Source organism: Ammodytes marinus (assembly GCF_949987685.1).
Source record: "Ammodytes marinus genome assembly, chromosome: 16".
Classification (NCBI taxonomy): domain Eukaryota; kingdom Metazoa; phylum Chordata; class Actinopteri; order Uranoscopiformes; family Ammodytidae; genus Ammodytes; species Ammodytes marinus.
The window spans coordinates 8,823,472-8,839,714 of NC_137220.1; the positions used below are offsets into that span (position 1 = coordinate 8,823,472).

At 38.3% G+C, this 16,243-nt stretch overlaps 2 protein-coding genes across 4 annotated transcripts in view; both read left to right on the forward strand.

Moving 5' to 3' along the window:
- Nucleotides 1-4,116, forward strand: part of pde4a (phosphodiesterase 4A, cAMP-specific) — a 44,976-nt gene extending 40,860 nt beyond the window's left edge. For both annotated transcript variants that reach the window (XM_080043902.1, XM_080043903.1), the window contains exon 15: nt 112-4,116. In XM_080043902.1, coding sequence (XP_079900028.1) covers nt 112-627 — 516 coding nt within the window. In that variant the 3' untranslated portion in view covers nt 628-4,116. The remainder of the gene's footprint in view (nt 1-111) is intronic.
- A 1,896-nt stretch (nt 4,117-6,012) lies between these two features.
- prkcsh (PRKCSH beta subunit of glucosidase II) lies at nt 6,013-13,068 on the forward strand. Of its 2 annotated transcripts, none has more exons than XM_080044432.1 (18): nt 6,013-6,024; nt 6,418-6,569; nt 6,692-6,808; nt 6,910-7,005; nt 7,088-7,145; nt 7,315-7,432; nt 7,769-7,898; nt 8,108-8,192; nt 8,406-8,484; nt 10,213-10,296; nt 10,378-10,542; nt 10,634-10,727; nt 11,059-11,128; nt 11,278-11,367; nt 11,465-11,539; nt 11,637-11,736; nt 11,829-11,981; nt 12,847-13,068. In XM_080044432.1, exons 2-17 carry the CDS (start codon nt 6,467-6,469, stop codon nt 11,967-11,969), a joined length of 1,605 nt encoding a protein of 534 aa, XP_079900558.1. In that variant the 5' UTR covers nt 6,013-6,024; nt 6,418-6,466; the 3' UTR covers nt 11,970-11,981; nt 12,847-13,068. The 2 variants fall into 2 exon arrangements, with proteins under 2 accessions (XP_079900558.1, XP_079900557.1); XM_080044431.1 differs by having other exon boundaries at nt 6,450-6,569.
- The last annotated feature ends 3,175 nt before the right edge of the window (nt 13,069-16,243 follow it).

The following is a 16,243-nucleotide window of genomic DNA, read 5'->3' on the forward strand; positions in this document are numbered from 1 at the left end:
ATTCCAGTAGTTATCCTCTTACATTTTTAATGTGACCTGTAGGAAGTGAAATGACACCACTGTGCTAGTTCATATGATGTCAGTCATACTCGTTTTCCCCCCTGTATGCAGGTGGGCTTTATTGACTACATTGTCCATCCGCTGTGGGAGACTTGGGGGGACCTTGTGCACCCGGACGCCCAGGACATCTTGGACACTCTTGAGGACAACAGGGACTGGTACCAGAGCACTATCCCACAGAGCCCCTCGCCACCACCTGTGTGCCAGGACAAGGAACTAAACGCCTGCATTGACAAGTTTCAGTTTGAGCTCACCCTGGAAGACAGCTCTCCAAGAGAAACAGGGGACGAGGAGGGGAACGGGCAAATGCTGAACCACGTGGAACAGGACTGCAGTCAAGGGGAGGAGGAAGAGGAGGGTAAAAAAGAAGAGGAAGATGAAGAAATAATGGCGGAAGAGGAGAATGACATTATCGAAGAGGAGGATGAGGTGGCAATGGAGCAAGAGGAGGCGGAGGAGGAACTGCCCAAAGCTCATTTGGAGGTGAGATCGGACAAGGAGAGACTTTCTGACACAAGTCCTGTAGAGGAAGAGGAAGATTCTTCTTCCCAAGCCGAAGATACATGAGTTCTGCTCCTGTTTTTCTCCCTCTTCACTTGCACACATTACCTTGTTCATCCTCTCAATGGCCAAAACCAAGAACAAATAAGACTGCAATGACAATACAGACCTTTAAATATATTTTTCAAAAAGGGAATAAATTAAAAAAATCGCTTAAGGGAGATGGCAATTACACAGCAACTGTAGATTTGGAGCGGTGACAAGTCCTCAGAACCGATTTCATAACAAACTTTAGACTAAGAGGAATTACGGAGAGCATTGAGGATGAAGACATCGTAGCACTCTGGGACTGAAATGCACACACATCAACACATACAAAGTGGCACACACACCAACAATGCAATGTGTATGTGTATGTGTCAGTTATGCAGTATAATTGGAGCCAAAAGGAACCCCCCTCCTTTTCTTGCAAACACAACGGCACACCAACACACACTTTACTGTATGTTTTGTGTGTGCATTTACATGAGGGAAACTGATCAGTAAGGAATCTCTTTGGAAAAAGCCATCTCTTAATGGAGTATTAACTAGTGTTCAGTCAGTATTAGTAATTCATGCTCGTTAGATCCTCGGCAGAAACTGTTCTTCCTCAGAAAAGCTACACATCAGTCAGAGTGACTTTTTTTTCCATTTCTGTCGGAAAGAAATTTAGGGAAATCAACAGAGTATGAGGCGGAGAGAGGAAACTATCGAAAGGATGGAAGATGCTGCGATGTAGGGACCGCCGGGTCCCATACCCCCTTTTCCCTTTACGAGGAGAGTGCTACTGGTGCAAGATGGCTCGGTGCCTTTCTGAAACATCAGCTTCCTGATTGGAGCTGTCGTGAAGCAATGCATTGTGGGACAGGAGTGTCTAATTTTGTTATCATTTTTGATTGTCTCTTGTTAACGATCTCTCTTTACTGTTCATGGTATTGTGGTGTGTATCTCACACGTACAGTTTTTTTTGTGGTGATATGTTTTAAGCTGTAAGTCTTCCTTTGTTGCTCTTCTGAGAATATAATAACTCAGAACTCTAGATGCAGAGCAATCACTACCACCGCCACAGCCGCCAGTGGGCTCTTTTCAGCTTGTGGTTTTTTCTTATTAGAAGGATTTTGTTTTTTTAACTTTCTGAGAATAAGCCATGTGATGCTTTGAAGCATAAGTTTTGCCTATTTTCTATTTAACAGTTGCTTAATATGTTGAAGAGATACTGTATCATTTCATCAGCAGAACAAATAACTCTTGCCATCTTACACTCACTTGCACTGTGCGTTTATGTCTCCTCATACATGATTCTCACCAAAGTAAAGGAAGAGGAACTGCAGTGGGTAAGGGGATATGTAGGAACCCAGACTAAAGAGAAAATCAGGGAGGCAGAATGTCAGGGGAAAGATGTGTGACTTGACCAGTCCCTAATCATCCTTGTTATGTTTGATGCTTTTTTGCCTTAATGTCAGATGCAGGATACACACCTGCCAGTATGTAGATTTATAAGATATATAATATATATCCTAGTATATTTATATCATGTCCGTATGCTTATTTCTGTGAGTATCAGTGCGTCTATACACAATGTATCCAGCATTGCATTTGGAGGGGAAAGGGAAACATTGCTGCCAATTAGTTGTTATGTTGTTGCTGTGCTTGGACCAACATAAAGAATGTGTTGTTTTTTTAATCAGGATGGTAAATGACCATCTTACAGCTACCTGGAAGCATGCAGAGGAAATAAGAAATGGGAGTTTTGCAGGTGATGAGAATGAATAAGGGTGTCTGATGATATTGATTTGTTGCGTATGTGTGTGTGTGTGTGTGTGGGGGGCTTAATGTGTGGTGACGAGTAAGCGAGTGAGTAACAGAAAGAGAGGGCAGGATGCTCAAGATGTCGTCATTTGTGTCATTGTTCCCTCGCCGGCATTGGCACTTCTTTCTGTATGTTGTTCAGGATTTTGATCGGCACAGCTTAAATAGGTCACGGTTTGTTTATGTGTTTGTTTTTTTCACAGGGTAAAAAAAAAAAAGAATTATAAACAAAAGAACATGGGTGTGGTTCTTTTGAAGGTAAGAGCAAGTTTCTGCAGGTCAGTAACATGAGCTTATCTGAAGACACCACAGCTCGGTGCAACAGAAGCCTGTGTGTTTGACCTGCTCTGTCGCAGGATGGAGCAGAGCTGCGGGGCCACCACACAGGCTTTCATCTTACCGAATGGGAATCCAGGAATACTATCGAAGTTACTTAAATAAAAAGATTCCCATATGCATCGGCCTTTTACGTTTGAGATGTTGCTTTGTTTTTGTGGCTTCTTGTTATGTCATAAGCTATAAAAACATCAATATTTAATTGCCATACAAACACAATACTGTAGCAATTGTTTCTTATTAAAGAAATTATACAATTGATTGATTGCTGCCATTCTTTTTAAATGACGAGAAGAAAACCATTAGAAGTGTTTTCTTTGAACAGTTTGTGTACAGTTTATTTTTATATCATTCTGGTGGAAGGTCTGGGAAATGAATCATGTGTTGATGATATAGCTATAGGCATTACCACTCTTGTACATAATGTAATATTTGATTGTAAATGATAAAGTTACCCAAGTCATAATAATTTGACAAATAACAACTTAAGGTTATTAACTGAACCACTTAGGCACAGCAGGCCACATCCCCAGCTTTTCATTCTCTGATTATGTTTTTGCTCATTTGTGCTAAGATTCTGTCACATTTTTTAAATTGTACACATTTATTGTGAAAACAAAAAAATATATATATTTGTACCAGCACTTTATTTCATCAGGTTTTGCAGCAGACAGTGTGTTTCAGGTTGTGTACAGTCTGTGCTGGTGGTTTGGTCATTGGCAGTCACCTATTGATTATATTCCATTGGGCCAAATCACTTAGAAAAACATTATTGTGCAGTAGTCTATGTAAACCCCTTTTTTAGAGGCATAATAAAAAAAACTATAGTCATTCTCTATTATGGTCCATGTAAGATTGAATTTATTTGACTGATACAGTCAACTGATGTAGTCACATAGGATGTGACAAATTCAAAGGAAATAAGTGTGTCCTTATCTAACTTGGCCATTTATATTACTATCCTCACTTCTGTTTCTTAGCAACGTTAATCACGAGCCTGACAGCCTAAATGTCCGTCCTATGGTGACCTAAATAGCTGGTTCCCAACAGGTTTTTGTCGGGTGACTTTGTCGCAGACTGACTCCCTCTGTGAATAATTCTCTGGGCTTTAATTCATGTGTTTGTTCACAAGTAAGAACAATTATTCAAGGGAAAAAAACAACATGAAATGATTGTAATATTTGTAAATGATCTTGCTGTAATGTGTAAAATGTGTCCAAGTTATTTTTTATTATATTATTTTTATGAAAGTTTTACCTCTAACAGAGATGAGGTGTCATTTTGTGAATAAATGCATTTAATAAGCAAACATCTATATATAAAACAATATTATAGTATATAAGTATATTTTCTTTTATTTCACTGTTCGGTACTGTAAAGTGTGTTAAGAATACCAATAAAGTAAGTTTTTTATATTAAATGCAATAGTCATGTTTTTTGTTATCAGTTTGGTGGTATAGCAACTGTGAGCATTATGTGTTTAGACCTACTGTTTGCATTTATAGCCTACTAATAGGGACTTATTGTGTAATCTTACTTCTAACTGTAGAAAGTTGTTAATCGGTCCTGGTTTCTAGCTGTTTTTTTTACCACTCTTCAGTCTATATCTATTATTTACTATCTATGGTCTATATGCAAGTAGCCTAAACTTCATGTAGCCTAAAAAAAAGAATATTATATAAAGGCTACAAAGACTTATCACATTTGATTTAATTAATAGTAAGCTATGTTCAAAGACCACGCACGGATGGTTGTTTAAGCAATTTTTGTGACATTTAAGGTCAGTATTGAAATAACATTCGTCCACTCGGACGTTATAGATATGTTTGAGTTGACGATAATATGAAATGCGGTGTAAGGATAATAGTGTACTGTAGAGAGTGGTGGATAGCTACCTGCACCTGTGACTTTGGCATGAGATGGCTGCATCCCAAAGTACACCGAGAATAGGCTCGTTCGACCTGTCGCCGTCTTGCTAAGACCTGCGCAATTATGACGCTCGTCTTGCTGAGCGCACTGCATTATGGTTAGACTTTTTGTCCCACTTGCACCCGTGGCTGGCTGCGGCTCGGCTGCTTGAGACTTTGAAGTCCCGCGGTATCAAGACGGACACAGACACTGGAGCAAGTCGCTGCAGTTGCTCCCCACGGGCTGCGGGAGCGAAATGTCTGATGGGAAACGTCTTGCTGACAGGCGGAGCTGAGCGCTAATTGGGAGTTTAAACCCCGTGCCTTTGATGCGTTTCCCCAATTGGTTAGGCAAAAGTCTGACATCACCGCTCAAAATTAAATTACGATCCATTCTTTTTGATTTTAATTTATGTTTAATCATTAGGCCGCCACAATATGCATTTAAGCAGAAATGTACTTAATCAGAGTTAAACCTCCACTGATCTGAACCCTTGACATAGAAATAATTTGGATGTGTAACTCTCCTGTATAGATATATTTAAAAGTGAACACAAACTTGAGTCACATAAGATCTTGGTGAAGTGATTTTTATACCATTAAGATTAAATCATAGGCTTATTTCAAGTGATCTAAATGGTCTGGGAATTGTATTTTACATGTAGCCTAGTTTTGCAAAGCCAGACCAAAACTACAACAAGTAGTTTGTTTGTTACACATCATAATACAGTTCATCATATCCATCTCTACAATAATAATAAGGGATCTTTTCTTAGACCTTCTTTATTTAGGCCGATCATATTCGTTATGTGAAGGGAGAAATACTAAACCTCCTTTATTTGGATTTGTAAATTATTCGTAAATTAGCCTATTCAATATCACTTAAAAGTAGGTGTTCTAGTAAAGTAACAAGAAAGATAAAGATGTGTGGGGAATGGGGATATTAGCTTATATCTCGTTTCTTGTTTTGAAAATGCCCCTCGCTTTTAAAGTGTTTACTCGTCTTTGTGTTGTGTTCTGCTTCTAATCGGTTGTAGCATGTGTGACTCTCCTGCGAATATGTTTTTAATAGGCCTTCAAAATAAAACTAGAAAACGAACTGCATCCGCAACAAGGACGCTACTTCCGACTCGGAGCTGTCCGGCTTCAGTCAGGCATTTTAGTCACTCCCCCGACTGCACTCGGCTACTCTCGTCTACTTTCCAGACGAGCTGAAAGTTAGGTCGAACGAGCCTAATGACTTCCGAAGGGGGCTCTCAGCCAATCAAAAAGGCTTAACCAAAGTGTCGTCCAATCAGAGTGAAACAAGACAGCGGGTCTAAATATACGCATGCGCATTTCATTATTACGGAAGAAGACATCGAATTGACCGGTAATGATTAGCTTGTTAGCTCGCCTGGGCTACGATGAAAATACAAACAAATTAAAATATCCTTATTTCTTTGCTATTTACCTTGTACAACAAAGGTTATCTGATGTTATTGTAACGACAGGGATAAACGTGGTATTTTCTATTTACCTTTTAAGTTATGGTTTGCTCTTAGCTACATTTCATTCGTTAGCTTTTGGCTAACTAACAAGAAGTTGTATCCTGTTCAGACGTTACTGATAAGAAATTGCGTACTTAATGTATATATTATTCATGTCGCTTTTCTGAGTAATAACGCCTACAGCCCTCTCTCTACGTGGATATAGTTGTTCGAGTGTGATATTTTACATTCATGCGCTCATACTGTATAATTGAATGTCGGTTTCTGTGCTGCAGTGCAGCTCATTTTTTGCTCAATCTTGAACCAGTGTTGAGCTGTGCCACCATGATGTCCTGTCACTACCTCCTCCATCTCCTGCTGCTGTCGCTGCTAAGTGTTGGAGTCTCTTCGGTGGAAATCCAACGTCCTCGCGGTGTTCCTCTCTCAAGTAGGCAATGCATGGTGTAATCACATCTAATAAGACGAATTCATGAGCAGTATGGCTGTGTATTGTGCGCTTTGGTGAAGGTTCACAGTTACTGACTCGTTTCTTCTGTTCAACTTCAAAAGAACGGCAGTTCTATGAAGAGGGCAAGTCTTTTACTTGCCTGGATGGCTCCCGCACTATCACCTTTGACAGAGTGAATGATGACTACTGTGACTGCGAGGACGGCTCCGATGAGCCAGGTGTGTTTAACTGTCCAGTACTATTTATTTTTCCATATTGCATTGATATAAATAAAGTAACCTAACCAATTATTGATCTCCTGTTTTTTTTATATTTGCAGGCACTGCTGCTTGTCCCAATGGCAGCTTCCACTGCACCAACGCAGGTTTCCGACCGGCCTTCATCCCTTCCTCCCGAATCAATGACGGAATCTGTGGTATGACTTTAAAATTGTCTATTTCTTTTCAGATTCATTGTGTGGTTTAAGATCGTGTTTAATGTCTGTGTTTTCTGTGCAGACTGTTGTGACACAACAGATGAGTACAACAGTGGTGCTGCCTGTCAGAACACCTGCAGGTGGGAATATTTTTTTGATTATAACTTTGATAACATACAGTTATCTTTGCAGTTATGTGTTTCCATAGAAGCCTATGCTTGTGCTTAAAATACAGATTAAGGTACCAGAGAATATAAGCAAAATTGAGAAGGGATGTCTTTTTTTTTAAACATAATGTGTGATTTGCAGGGACTTGGGTCGCAAAGAGAAGGAGAGCCTGCAGAAATTGGCGGAGATCTCCAAGGAGGGCTTTCTGCTCAAACAACAACTTATACAGGAGGCCAAGAGAGGGCTAGAGGATAAGAAGGTGTGAATGACAAGTAATATGTTTGTGTAATGATCAAGCTCTACCCACTGCACAAGTGCCCCTTGAACAATTTTTTCTTCTTTTTTTTTATACATTTATGAAAGATATTAGGTCTTTAAATTGACAGTAATGTTGTTGTTTTCACACTGTTATTGTTCCCTGTTGCCTTTGTGAATTATGTTACAGTAGCTTGTTTTGTGACCAGTGTCTTGACTGCTTCTGACAGTTGTTTTTCTCTGGAGTAGATGTTAACTTGAGGCATAATTTCAAAAAAAATCTCCGGTGTTTTGGATATCTTATATGGCTAGATTGTATTATTTTGATTTGTTTCAACAGACCAAGCTTGCAGAGGTTCAATTGGGTAAGAAGGATCTGGAAGAGAAGGTGGAGGCTGTGAGAACTGTAAAGGAGACTACAGAGCAGCCAGAGAAAGAAGCCAAAGAGCGCCATCTGAAGGCCTGGGAAGGTAACTTACGATGTGAAAGTATATGACCATCTACTGTTAGTACAAAGCATCACAGACAGTATAGAATTTTTACATGATTTATACTCAAAAAAGACTTCTTCTGACCCAAATTGATTCTATTTAAACAGTTAGTGACACTGTATAGATGAATGTGTTTGATCAAAATCGTTGATAACTCAACAGAAAGTAAAACGTAATTTTTGTTTCAGATGAAAAAGCTGTTATTCGCACGCTGAAAAACCAGGCTAAAATGAATGAGGTGTTTCTTGAGCTGGATGATGATACAGATGGCTTGTGAGTATCAGCACCGGATTGAGATGTTCAGTCTTGTTAAGCTTATTAAGGGCAACCTTAAGAACATAGTTGAATAAAAACTAGTGCGAAGAAGTATTGCAGCATTTGTAAATCTCAACCCATATTTATTTTAGATGCTCTGTTCCTTCTGTAATGGGAGTTCAAAATGCAACAACAGAACTTAACATTTTTTCTGGCTCTGGTTTATCTCAGCGTCTCAGTGGGTGATCTTCTGTCCCATTCTGAGCTCGATCCTGATTCAGATGGTTCATTCACAGAAGCAGAGGCTCAGGTAAATGTTTGAATTGTTCCTTCCATGAAACGCCGCTGTTTAAGTTTTTAATAATCAATAAGTAAAAATTGTGACACATCCTATGTCCCATCCACAGTGCTGTTTGAAAGTTTGTGGACCCCTGGAGCATTTTGGAATGTTATTGTGTTTAACCATTATTAATTCATTTTTATCAATACCAGTATTTTTTATATGAAATAACAGATGTTTGTTTATCAATTAAACATTTTTCTTTTCCAGAAATCAATTGTTAAAAGAGATAAAACTAATTATTTGCCAACTGTTGTATCTGCAAAAGTTTGTGAACCCTGAGCTGCATTGCTTAAATCGAGCAGGTAAACACAATCAGATGGGCCAAATTGAGTGATGAAATGGATCAATGTAGCGAGAGATCTTTAGGGAAGAAATTGGGCGGCACTAGATAAAACCAGGTCAGTTTAGGCTCACCAAAGTGAACCCATACAGGTCAGACATGCTGAAAGGGAAAAAAATCTCTGAGGATCTCGGGAATAGAGTTGTGATGCTGCACATTTGTCAGGAGACAGCTATAAATTAATTTAAAAAAATTTGAGCTCCATCGGTCCACTGTGAGGCAAATCATCTACAAATGGAGAGCTTTAAGAGTGACTGAACATCTGCCTAGAAGTAGACTTCCTTCAAAAATATCCACAAGCGCCACAAGAAAAGTGATTTTTCAGTTAAAAGCCAACCCAAACATTACATCTAGTGATTTGCAGACCTCTCTTGCAGCATCTGGGACAGATGTGCATGGTTCCACAATAAGAAGAAAACTCAGTCAAAATGGCTTTCATGGGAGGGTTGCTGAAGAAGCCTCTGCTCTCAAAAGAACAAAACTGCTTGTCACAACTTTGCCAGAGAGCACATGGAGATACCTGAAGTCTTATTCTGTGGACAGATTAGTCCAAAATTTAACTGTTTGGTCATAACCAAAACCACCATGTTTGGGCAAAAACGCTACTCTGCCTACCACCAAGAGAACCTTCTCCCAAGTGAAGAATGGTGTTGTCAAATGGTCTGCAAATCTCCAGATGTAATTTTTGGGTTGAAAAATCACTTTTCTTGTAGCGCTTGAGGATATTTTTGAAGGAAGTCCACTTCTAGGCAGATGTTAAGTCACTCTTAAAGCTCTCCATTTGTAGATGATTTGCCTCTCGGTGGACCGATGGAGCTCAAATTTTTGTATATGAATTTATAGCTGTCCCCAGACAAATGTGCAACATCAAAACTCTATTCCTGAGATCCTCTGAGATTTGTTTCCCTATTAGCATGTCTGACCTGTATGGGTTCAGTTTGGTGGGCCTAAACTGACCTGGTTTTATCTCTGTTTTATCTAGTGGCGCCCAATTTCTTCCCTAAAGATCTCTCATTACATTGGTCTATTTCATCAATCAATTTGGCCCACCTGATTGTGTTAACCTGCTCGATTTAAGCAATGCAGCTCAGGGTTCACAAACTTTTGCACATACTACAATTGGCAAATAATTTGTTTTATCTCTTTTAACAATTGATTTCTGGAAAAGAAAATTTTTTAAATGATAAACAAACATCTGTTATTTCATATAAAAAATACTGGTATTGATAAAAATGAATTAATAATGGTTAAACACAATACAATTCCAAAATGCTCAAGGGGTTCACAAACTTTCAAACAGCACTGTATGTGGCTGAACAAAAATTAAACAGGAATATTGTGTGTTGTTTGTATAGGGATTGTTGGGAGGAGTGGACAAAGTGGACAACATAGCATTTGAGGCTGTTTGGAATAACATTAAGGAAAAATACATATCAGAGGTGAGAAGGTGATACTTTTTCTAGCCAACTCAATGCGGGAAAGAGTCTGCTCCTCTAAATGTTCAACTTTCTTGGCGTCAGGTCAACGCTGACACCCCAGCACCAGTGGAGACCCCACAGGAGGAGACGAGGGAGCCAGTCCCCGACAATGACTCCGAGCAGTACCCTGAAGATGACATCCCAGAGGAAGAGGAGGATGATGAAGAAGAGGATGAAGATGAGGACCCAGATGAGAGCGACTATAAAGTAAGCCCACTGGGTTTCTCCATCAAACTTAATGCTGGAGGGTTATCCAGTTGATTTTAGTGAGTCACTCTTCTCTGTGTTGTATGTGCAGAGCCCTCCCACACCACAGACTCAAGAAAAGAAGGATGACGATGAAGAGGGAGCTATGCCACCCTACGACGAAGAAACGCAGAACCTCATTGATGGTAAGTGTGTGAATAAGGAAGTGACTCAGCTATGAGTGAGTCATGCTGTGAAATACCAAAAAACTAAACAAAGCACAAATGTGAGTGCATGCCTATTAGTTTGAATGTTAATAAAAGTATTTAAGTCTGGTTGTGCAAATATATTGTTTATCAACAGAAGAGTTATTCATTGAACAGCTGTGTTGCTTTTATGAAAGAGGCATATTACTAGTACTTGCCTATTTAGAAAAGCTTCAACAGGAAGGTGTGTGTGTGTGTGTGTGTGTGTAAGCCCATTTATGCTTGCTTGAATTTGGACTGAACTTACTTTAATGGTGTATTTTATTGCCAGCTGCTCAGAAAGCCAGAGATGAGTTTAATGAGGCTGAGAGAGCGCTGCGGGAAGTGGATGATCAAATCGGGTAAGTACTAAGCTTGAAAATAAGGGAGCTTCTTTGTCAGTAATGAAATCAGTGTTTACCAATCTTACATTCAACCATTACAATGGATGATTGACAATAAAAAATAAATAAAAATTATTACATTTTGGCTTTGCCTTATTTGTCTGCAGGAACCTTGAGAAAGAAATCTCCTTTGACTTTGGACCCAATGCTGAGTTCGGCTACCTCTATAACAATTGTTATGAGTTGTCTACTAGCGAGTATGTTCATAATCTGACTTTGATAAAAAATCTATTTTTTTTGTTAATTATTGTATGTTCCTACTTCTGAAGAACTAAGTTCTTTGTTTGTTTTCAGATACATCTACAGGCTTTGTCCGTTCAACAGAGTATCCCAGAAACCCAAGTTTGGAGGATCAGAAACTAATCTAGGGTAAGAGAATATGCAAGTTTGTCACTGTTATGAGTTTTGTGTCATATTTTTTTGTCCACACTTGACTCATGTACTTTTTATCATTTTATTTCTGTAGAACATGGGGGAAATGGTCGGGTCCTGAGGACAATATCCACTCTATGATGAAGTATGAACAGGGAACTGGGTGCTGGCAAGGCCCCAACAGATCCACCACGGTGAGTCTCAGTCCTGATCTTTTACTTCACCTGATTTTTCAACCCAGTTTCGGTGGAAAAAGCATACAACAAAGATATTCTTTATCTCTCAGATTAAGTTAACTTGTGGAAAGGAGACAGTTGTGACATCTACCTCAGAGCCCAGTCGCTGTGAATACTTGATGGAGTTCACCAGCCCTGCTATCTGCCAGGAGCCCCCAAGCGGTTCACTTCCTGGCCACGAAGAGCTTTGATCCACTTGATTAGTGAGTAACACCTAAACACTAAATTAATTCAGATAGTCTCTCAGTGTGTAGTGTAGGGTGCATTTAACAGTATGTTCAGCTGCAATATATTTTCCCAAATAGAATCTTGAATTGGTCCTCTAATTGGGCCACGATTGCTTAGAAGAGTCCCAGGTTTTTGAGCAAAGAATATACTGCACCTGCACTGAACAACTGATCAACATATCTAAATGGTGCTTGCTCAAGCAAAATAAAATTCAGTGACAGTTAGAGCTGCATAATGTGAAGGTTTGGCGTTTCAACGTTTGGCGAGGGAGAATCCTTTTCTGCAGCTTCAGCCTCCATTTTATAAGAAGCGCAGGACAGCTGAAAGAGCAAGGTAACTTAATTTGAGATAATTAATGTTGGTAAGTTACTTTAGGATTTAAGAATGAATAAATCATCAATAAAAATGTTATGATGCAGTAGACAGGTGACACAAATGCATACAGCCATATATTTTGGCTTATTTTCTGTGGATATAATATTGATAAACTAACCACAATGTTATGATGTATTTTTTTTTTCTTAATGGTGCAGACATCTTAACTTTTGCAGGCGTTAAGGTGTTTGCAACCTTTTTGTTGGATATTTTGACTCGGCACAGACTCCTCAATGAGGCTATTTGTATAAAGTTGGTAAATAAAAAGCATTTGATAATTGTAGATATAATATTTAGAAATAACAATAGGTTGATATAGTAAGAATCAGTAGTATAAATGCTTAGTTCTGGGAAAATAAACCTAAAGGGATTAATTTCAACGAAATTGCCCTTCCCTTTAACAAATAAGTAGTCCTGATACAGCAAACACGCCATTGTAATGAACGTATGCACTCACTCTTGCAGGTTGATCTTCAGGGACCACAGTCACTGCAGCAACAGGAAGTTGCCATGTTGTGAGCGGCACCTCCTCTGCATGGGTTAACAATCAAGAATAACTTGTGGAAATTCCAATGAGTGGTTATGTTGTCTGCACATCCAATATCCACTGCTACCTATTGTGTTGTTTCTTTTAAATGTTGTGTCAAATGCAGTCATTCCATTGTTTAAAATAAAGTTAATTTTATCATTTAACAAACTTGTGTCCTTTTTAATTTTAAAGTCCACTATAGCCATTTTGTTTTAACTTAGCTTTTGATCAACACTGGTAACTTCAAAATAAGGTACATGCAGTTTGTTAATTATAGAATTAGTAGTAATAGAACAAGCTTCTAAAACATACAGGAATATAAAACGTGTAGAAAAGTATGTTATTTTTGGAGCAGTAATGTATTCCTTATTTGGTGTTTACTTTCTCTCAAACCATTTAACCGAGTTCCTAATCTGCTTGAATTTTATGACTATAAAGTAGATGGTAAAGAAACATGCGGCAGTGGCGAAGTGGGTAAGGAGATCGCCTCTGGAGTGCAGGGTCGGAGGTTCGATCCCCCGTCTCCCCGCCACATGTCGAAGTATCCCTGAGCAAGACACTGAACCCCAAATTGCTCCCGATGGTTCAGAGAGCGCCTTGCATGGCAGCTACTGCCTTCGGTGTATGAGTGTGTATGAATGGGTGAATGTGGTAAGATATGTAAAGCGCTTTGGGGCTGAGAAAATCGGCTAGAAGGCGCTATAAGTCAAGTCCATTTATCATTACCATTTACATGTTGGTATTGTAATCTCTGTACCAACATTGTAAAAGTGAATACATGATGGAAAACATTCAAAAGTGTATCAATAGTCAATAAAAAGTTAGTCACTCAATATTTGTAACTTTTATTTTATTTTTTTCTGGCATGTAAAGTACAAATAATTAAACAATTCCATGAAAAAGTCTTCAAGCGTCTTCAGCTGAAATCCCAGTAATAAATATCCTAGACTAAACTGAAAGGTTTATTTTTTTTCTTTGTTCAATTTTGTCATTGTTCATTTGGTCATGTTTGGAAGTATGAGATTTTGTATTTCTTCCACTAACATTGGTGTCAGCAGAACTGTTTAGATAATTTTCACCTTTTGATTTGTTCTACCATTCCAGGAAAATGTAAGAAAAACATCACTAAGTTACTGCATCCCCTCTTCTAAATAAATAGACACAAAATACAGTTGGTTGAGAAACAGAAGGACCACTCACCCCTACTACCCTAGGGACTCCCAAGAAAACCTTCCTGCAGCTTTTAGGAGCTCTGCTATATTTTGCCGGAGCTATTGGCTAGGTTTCCAAATGCCAATTGGTGCTAAAGATCCTCTTTGTGTCAATAGCCCAAATTGATATTGAAGTTGATACAGATCTCTCATTACAATGCTTTCACAGAAACAGAACCCTTAGTATATTTTCTTTTTATATTTCAACCCATCAGCATTAACAGGAAAGCGTCTTGTGAGTATATCAAACCTAGGACATCCCCTCTATTCCTGGCTAATTCCCGGACCTCAAATGGGCCAACACCTTGCTACAGGGGCTGTCCCACGTCTCAGGGGTTCACAGAGTGGTTAAAAAAAACAAGACTGTGATTAGATTAAATAATTAAAAGATTTTCATTTAACAAGACAAACAGAACACAGGCAGTAAAGGCATAACATCTAGCACACAGCATGTATGTTTATACACTTCAATTAGTTAAATATAGCAGTGCATTCTTTGACTATGGAGAACGTTTCCAAATCGTACTTCTAAAGCTGTTTTCTATTTGTCCCCCTTTTTAAGAAACAAAATGGTGTAACCACAATTTTGGCAAACTTAAATCTTTTAAACTTGCAAATATAATGAAAGAAACCATAAATATACACAAAACATACTTTATACGAGGCAATAATAATAATAATAATAATAAATAGTTTTTAAGTTAACAATAAGTTAAAACTACAAGCTTAAAGTCGCCCAAATAATACAAGTTTGTTGGCGCTATTTTGAATTTTTTCTGTTTAAATTATTTTATGTTGCAACAAAAGCTACCACAGACTTTTACAAACACAATTGAACACAGTTTGATTGAAATAAAAAAATCTAACTAAGTCTAAAATATGCATACACTGTAAAAACTGCAACTAATTAAATAATGGAAGTAAAAGAAACGGTACCCAATCAATGCAACCAAACATAATCTTTGACCCATGTGTGTTCTCTATGGCAACATCAACAACACAAATACGCTAATTTAACAAGTGAGTCTTGATATGTAAATGAAATCAATAATACAGGAAAAAAAATATTTTAAATTGACATGGGCTAAAACTGATGATATATTAGACAGTATTCCTTTCAAGGTCATTGACAATTGCTCTATTATGTCAGCCAAATATGCAGTTTGTTTGAGCTTGCATGGTCAGAGCACAAATTAGGGGTTGATGTGATCATGGGAATTTATACATCAGAGCTCTCATTTCTAGTTTGATTTTCTTAATGAGTCTGTTCATTTGAATGTTTTTGTCTGAACTTTTGCTCCTTTCACCATTCCGCAAACTTTTTCAGTGTGACGTTTAATTTCTTTTTTTAAAAATATATATCATTTGTTCTCAGTCAATATAAAAACAAAGCACATTGCACTTACTGTTCCATAGGAAAGTTTTTTTGTCTTTTTAAATGATTATTGTTGTTGCTCAAGCAGTGTAGTACTGTTTCCTGCCATGGTCCTTGGCTCTCTACTGTACATCAGGTGTAGTCTTTGTATCGACTGTGTGTGTGTGTGAAAGGTCATTACTGGCTGTGGGTATGGTTTGTGGGTTGACTGTACTACATCGGACATGGCTGGGTAAACATCTCCAGCTGCAGTTCATCCTGGCCTGTTATCTTAGATATTCCTAATGTCTATCACTAATCTCACCAAGTGCTCCGTCCTACGGAACTATCACTTGCAAATTTCTCGACCCAAAATAGCTAGATTACTCCATTTTATGTGGTCAGCTCTGGATGCAAAAGCAACAATCATTCAGTTTATTTCAGGGGCTGAAACAGTATTTCAGATCGAAAAAAATGCCAGAGTAAGTGGTGCAGCGTTAACAGTTTTAAAAGATTAAATTGGTCGCAAGACAAAGCAGATGATATAAATGTTGGGGGGAAATAGATGATAAAGATACGTACAAAGTTTCCTTTGTGAAGAGGTGAACTGATTAATAATTTATTTTTGATATGCATTTTCATTGTTCTGTGTCTGCATTAAATGTGTGCAAATGGGATCGCTTGCAGCGGTTTCATTTGAGCATTTGGTTCAGTCGTTTCAGAAAATTAACAAATGCAAACTGATATGCGCAACTTAGATATTCAAAA

Excerpts from the sequence above, each read along its gene's own strand:
- prkcsh (XM_080044432.1), top strand. The coding sequence starts at position 6,467 with ATGATGTCCTGTCACTACCTCCTCCATCTCCTGCTGCTGTCGCTGCTA. Across the intron at positions 7,006-7,087 it reads AATCAATGACGGAATCTGTG|ACTGTTGTGACACAACAGAT; the intron begins GTATGACTTTAA and ends TTTTCTGTGCAG. Across the intron at positions 11,129-11,277 it reads GAAGTGGATGATCAAATCGG|GAACCTTGAGAAAGAAATCT; the intron begins GTAAGTACTAAG and ends ATTTGTCTGCAG.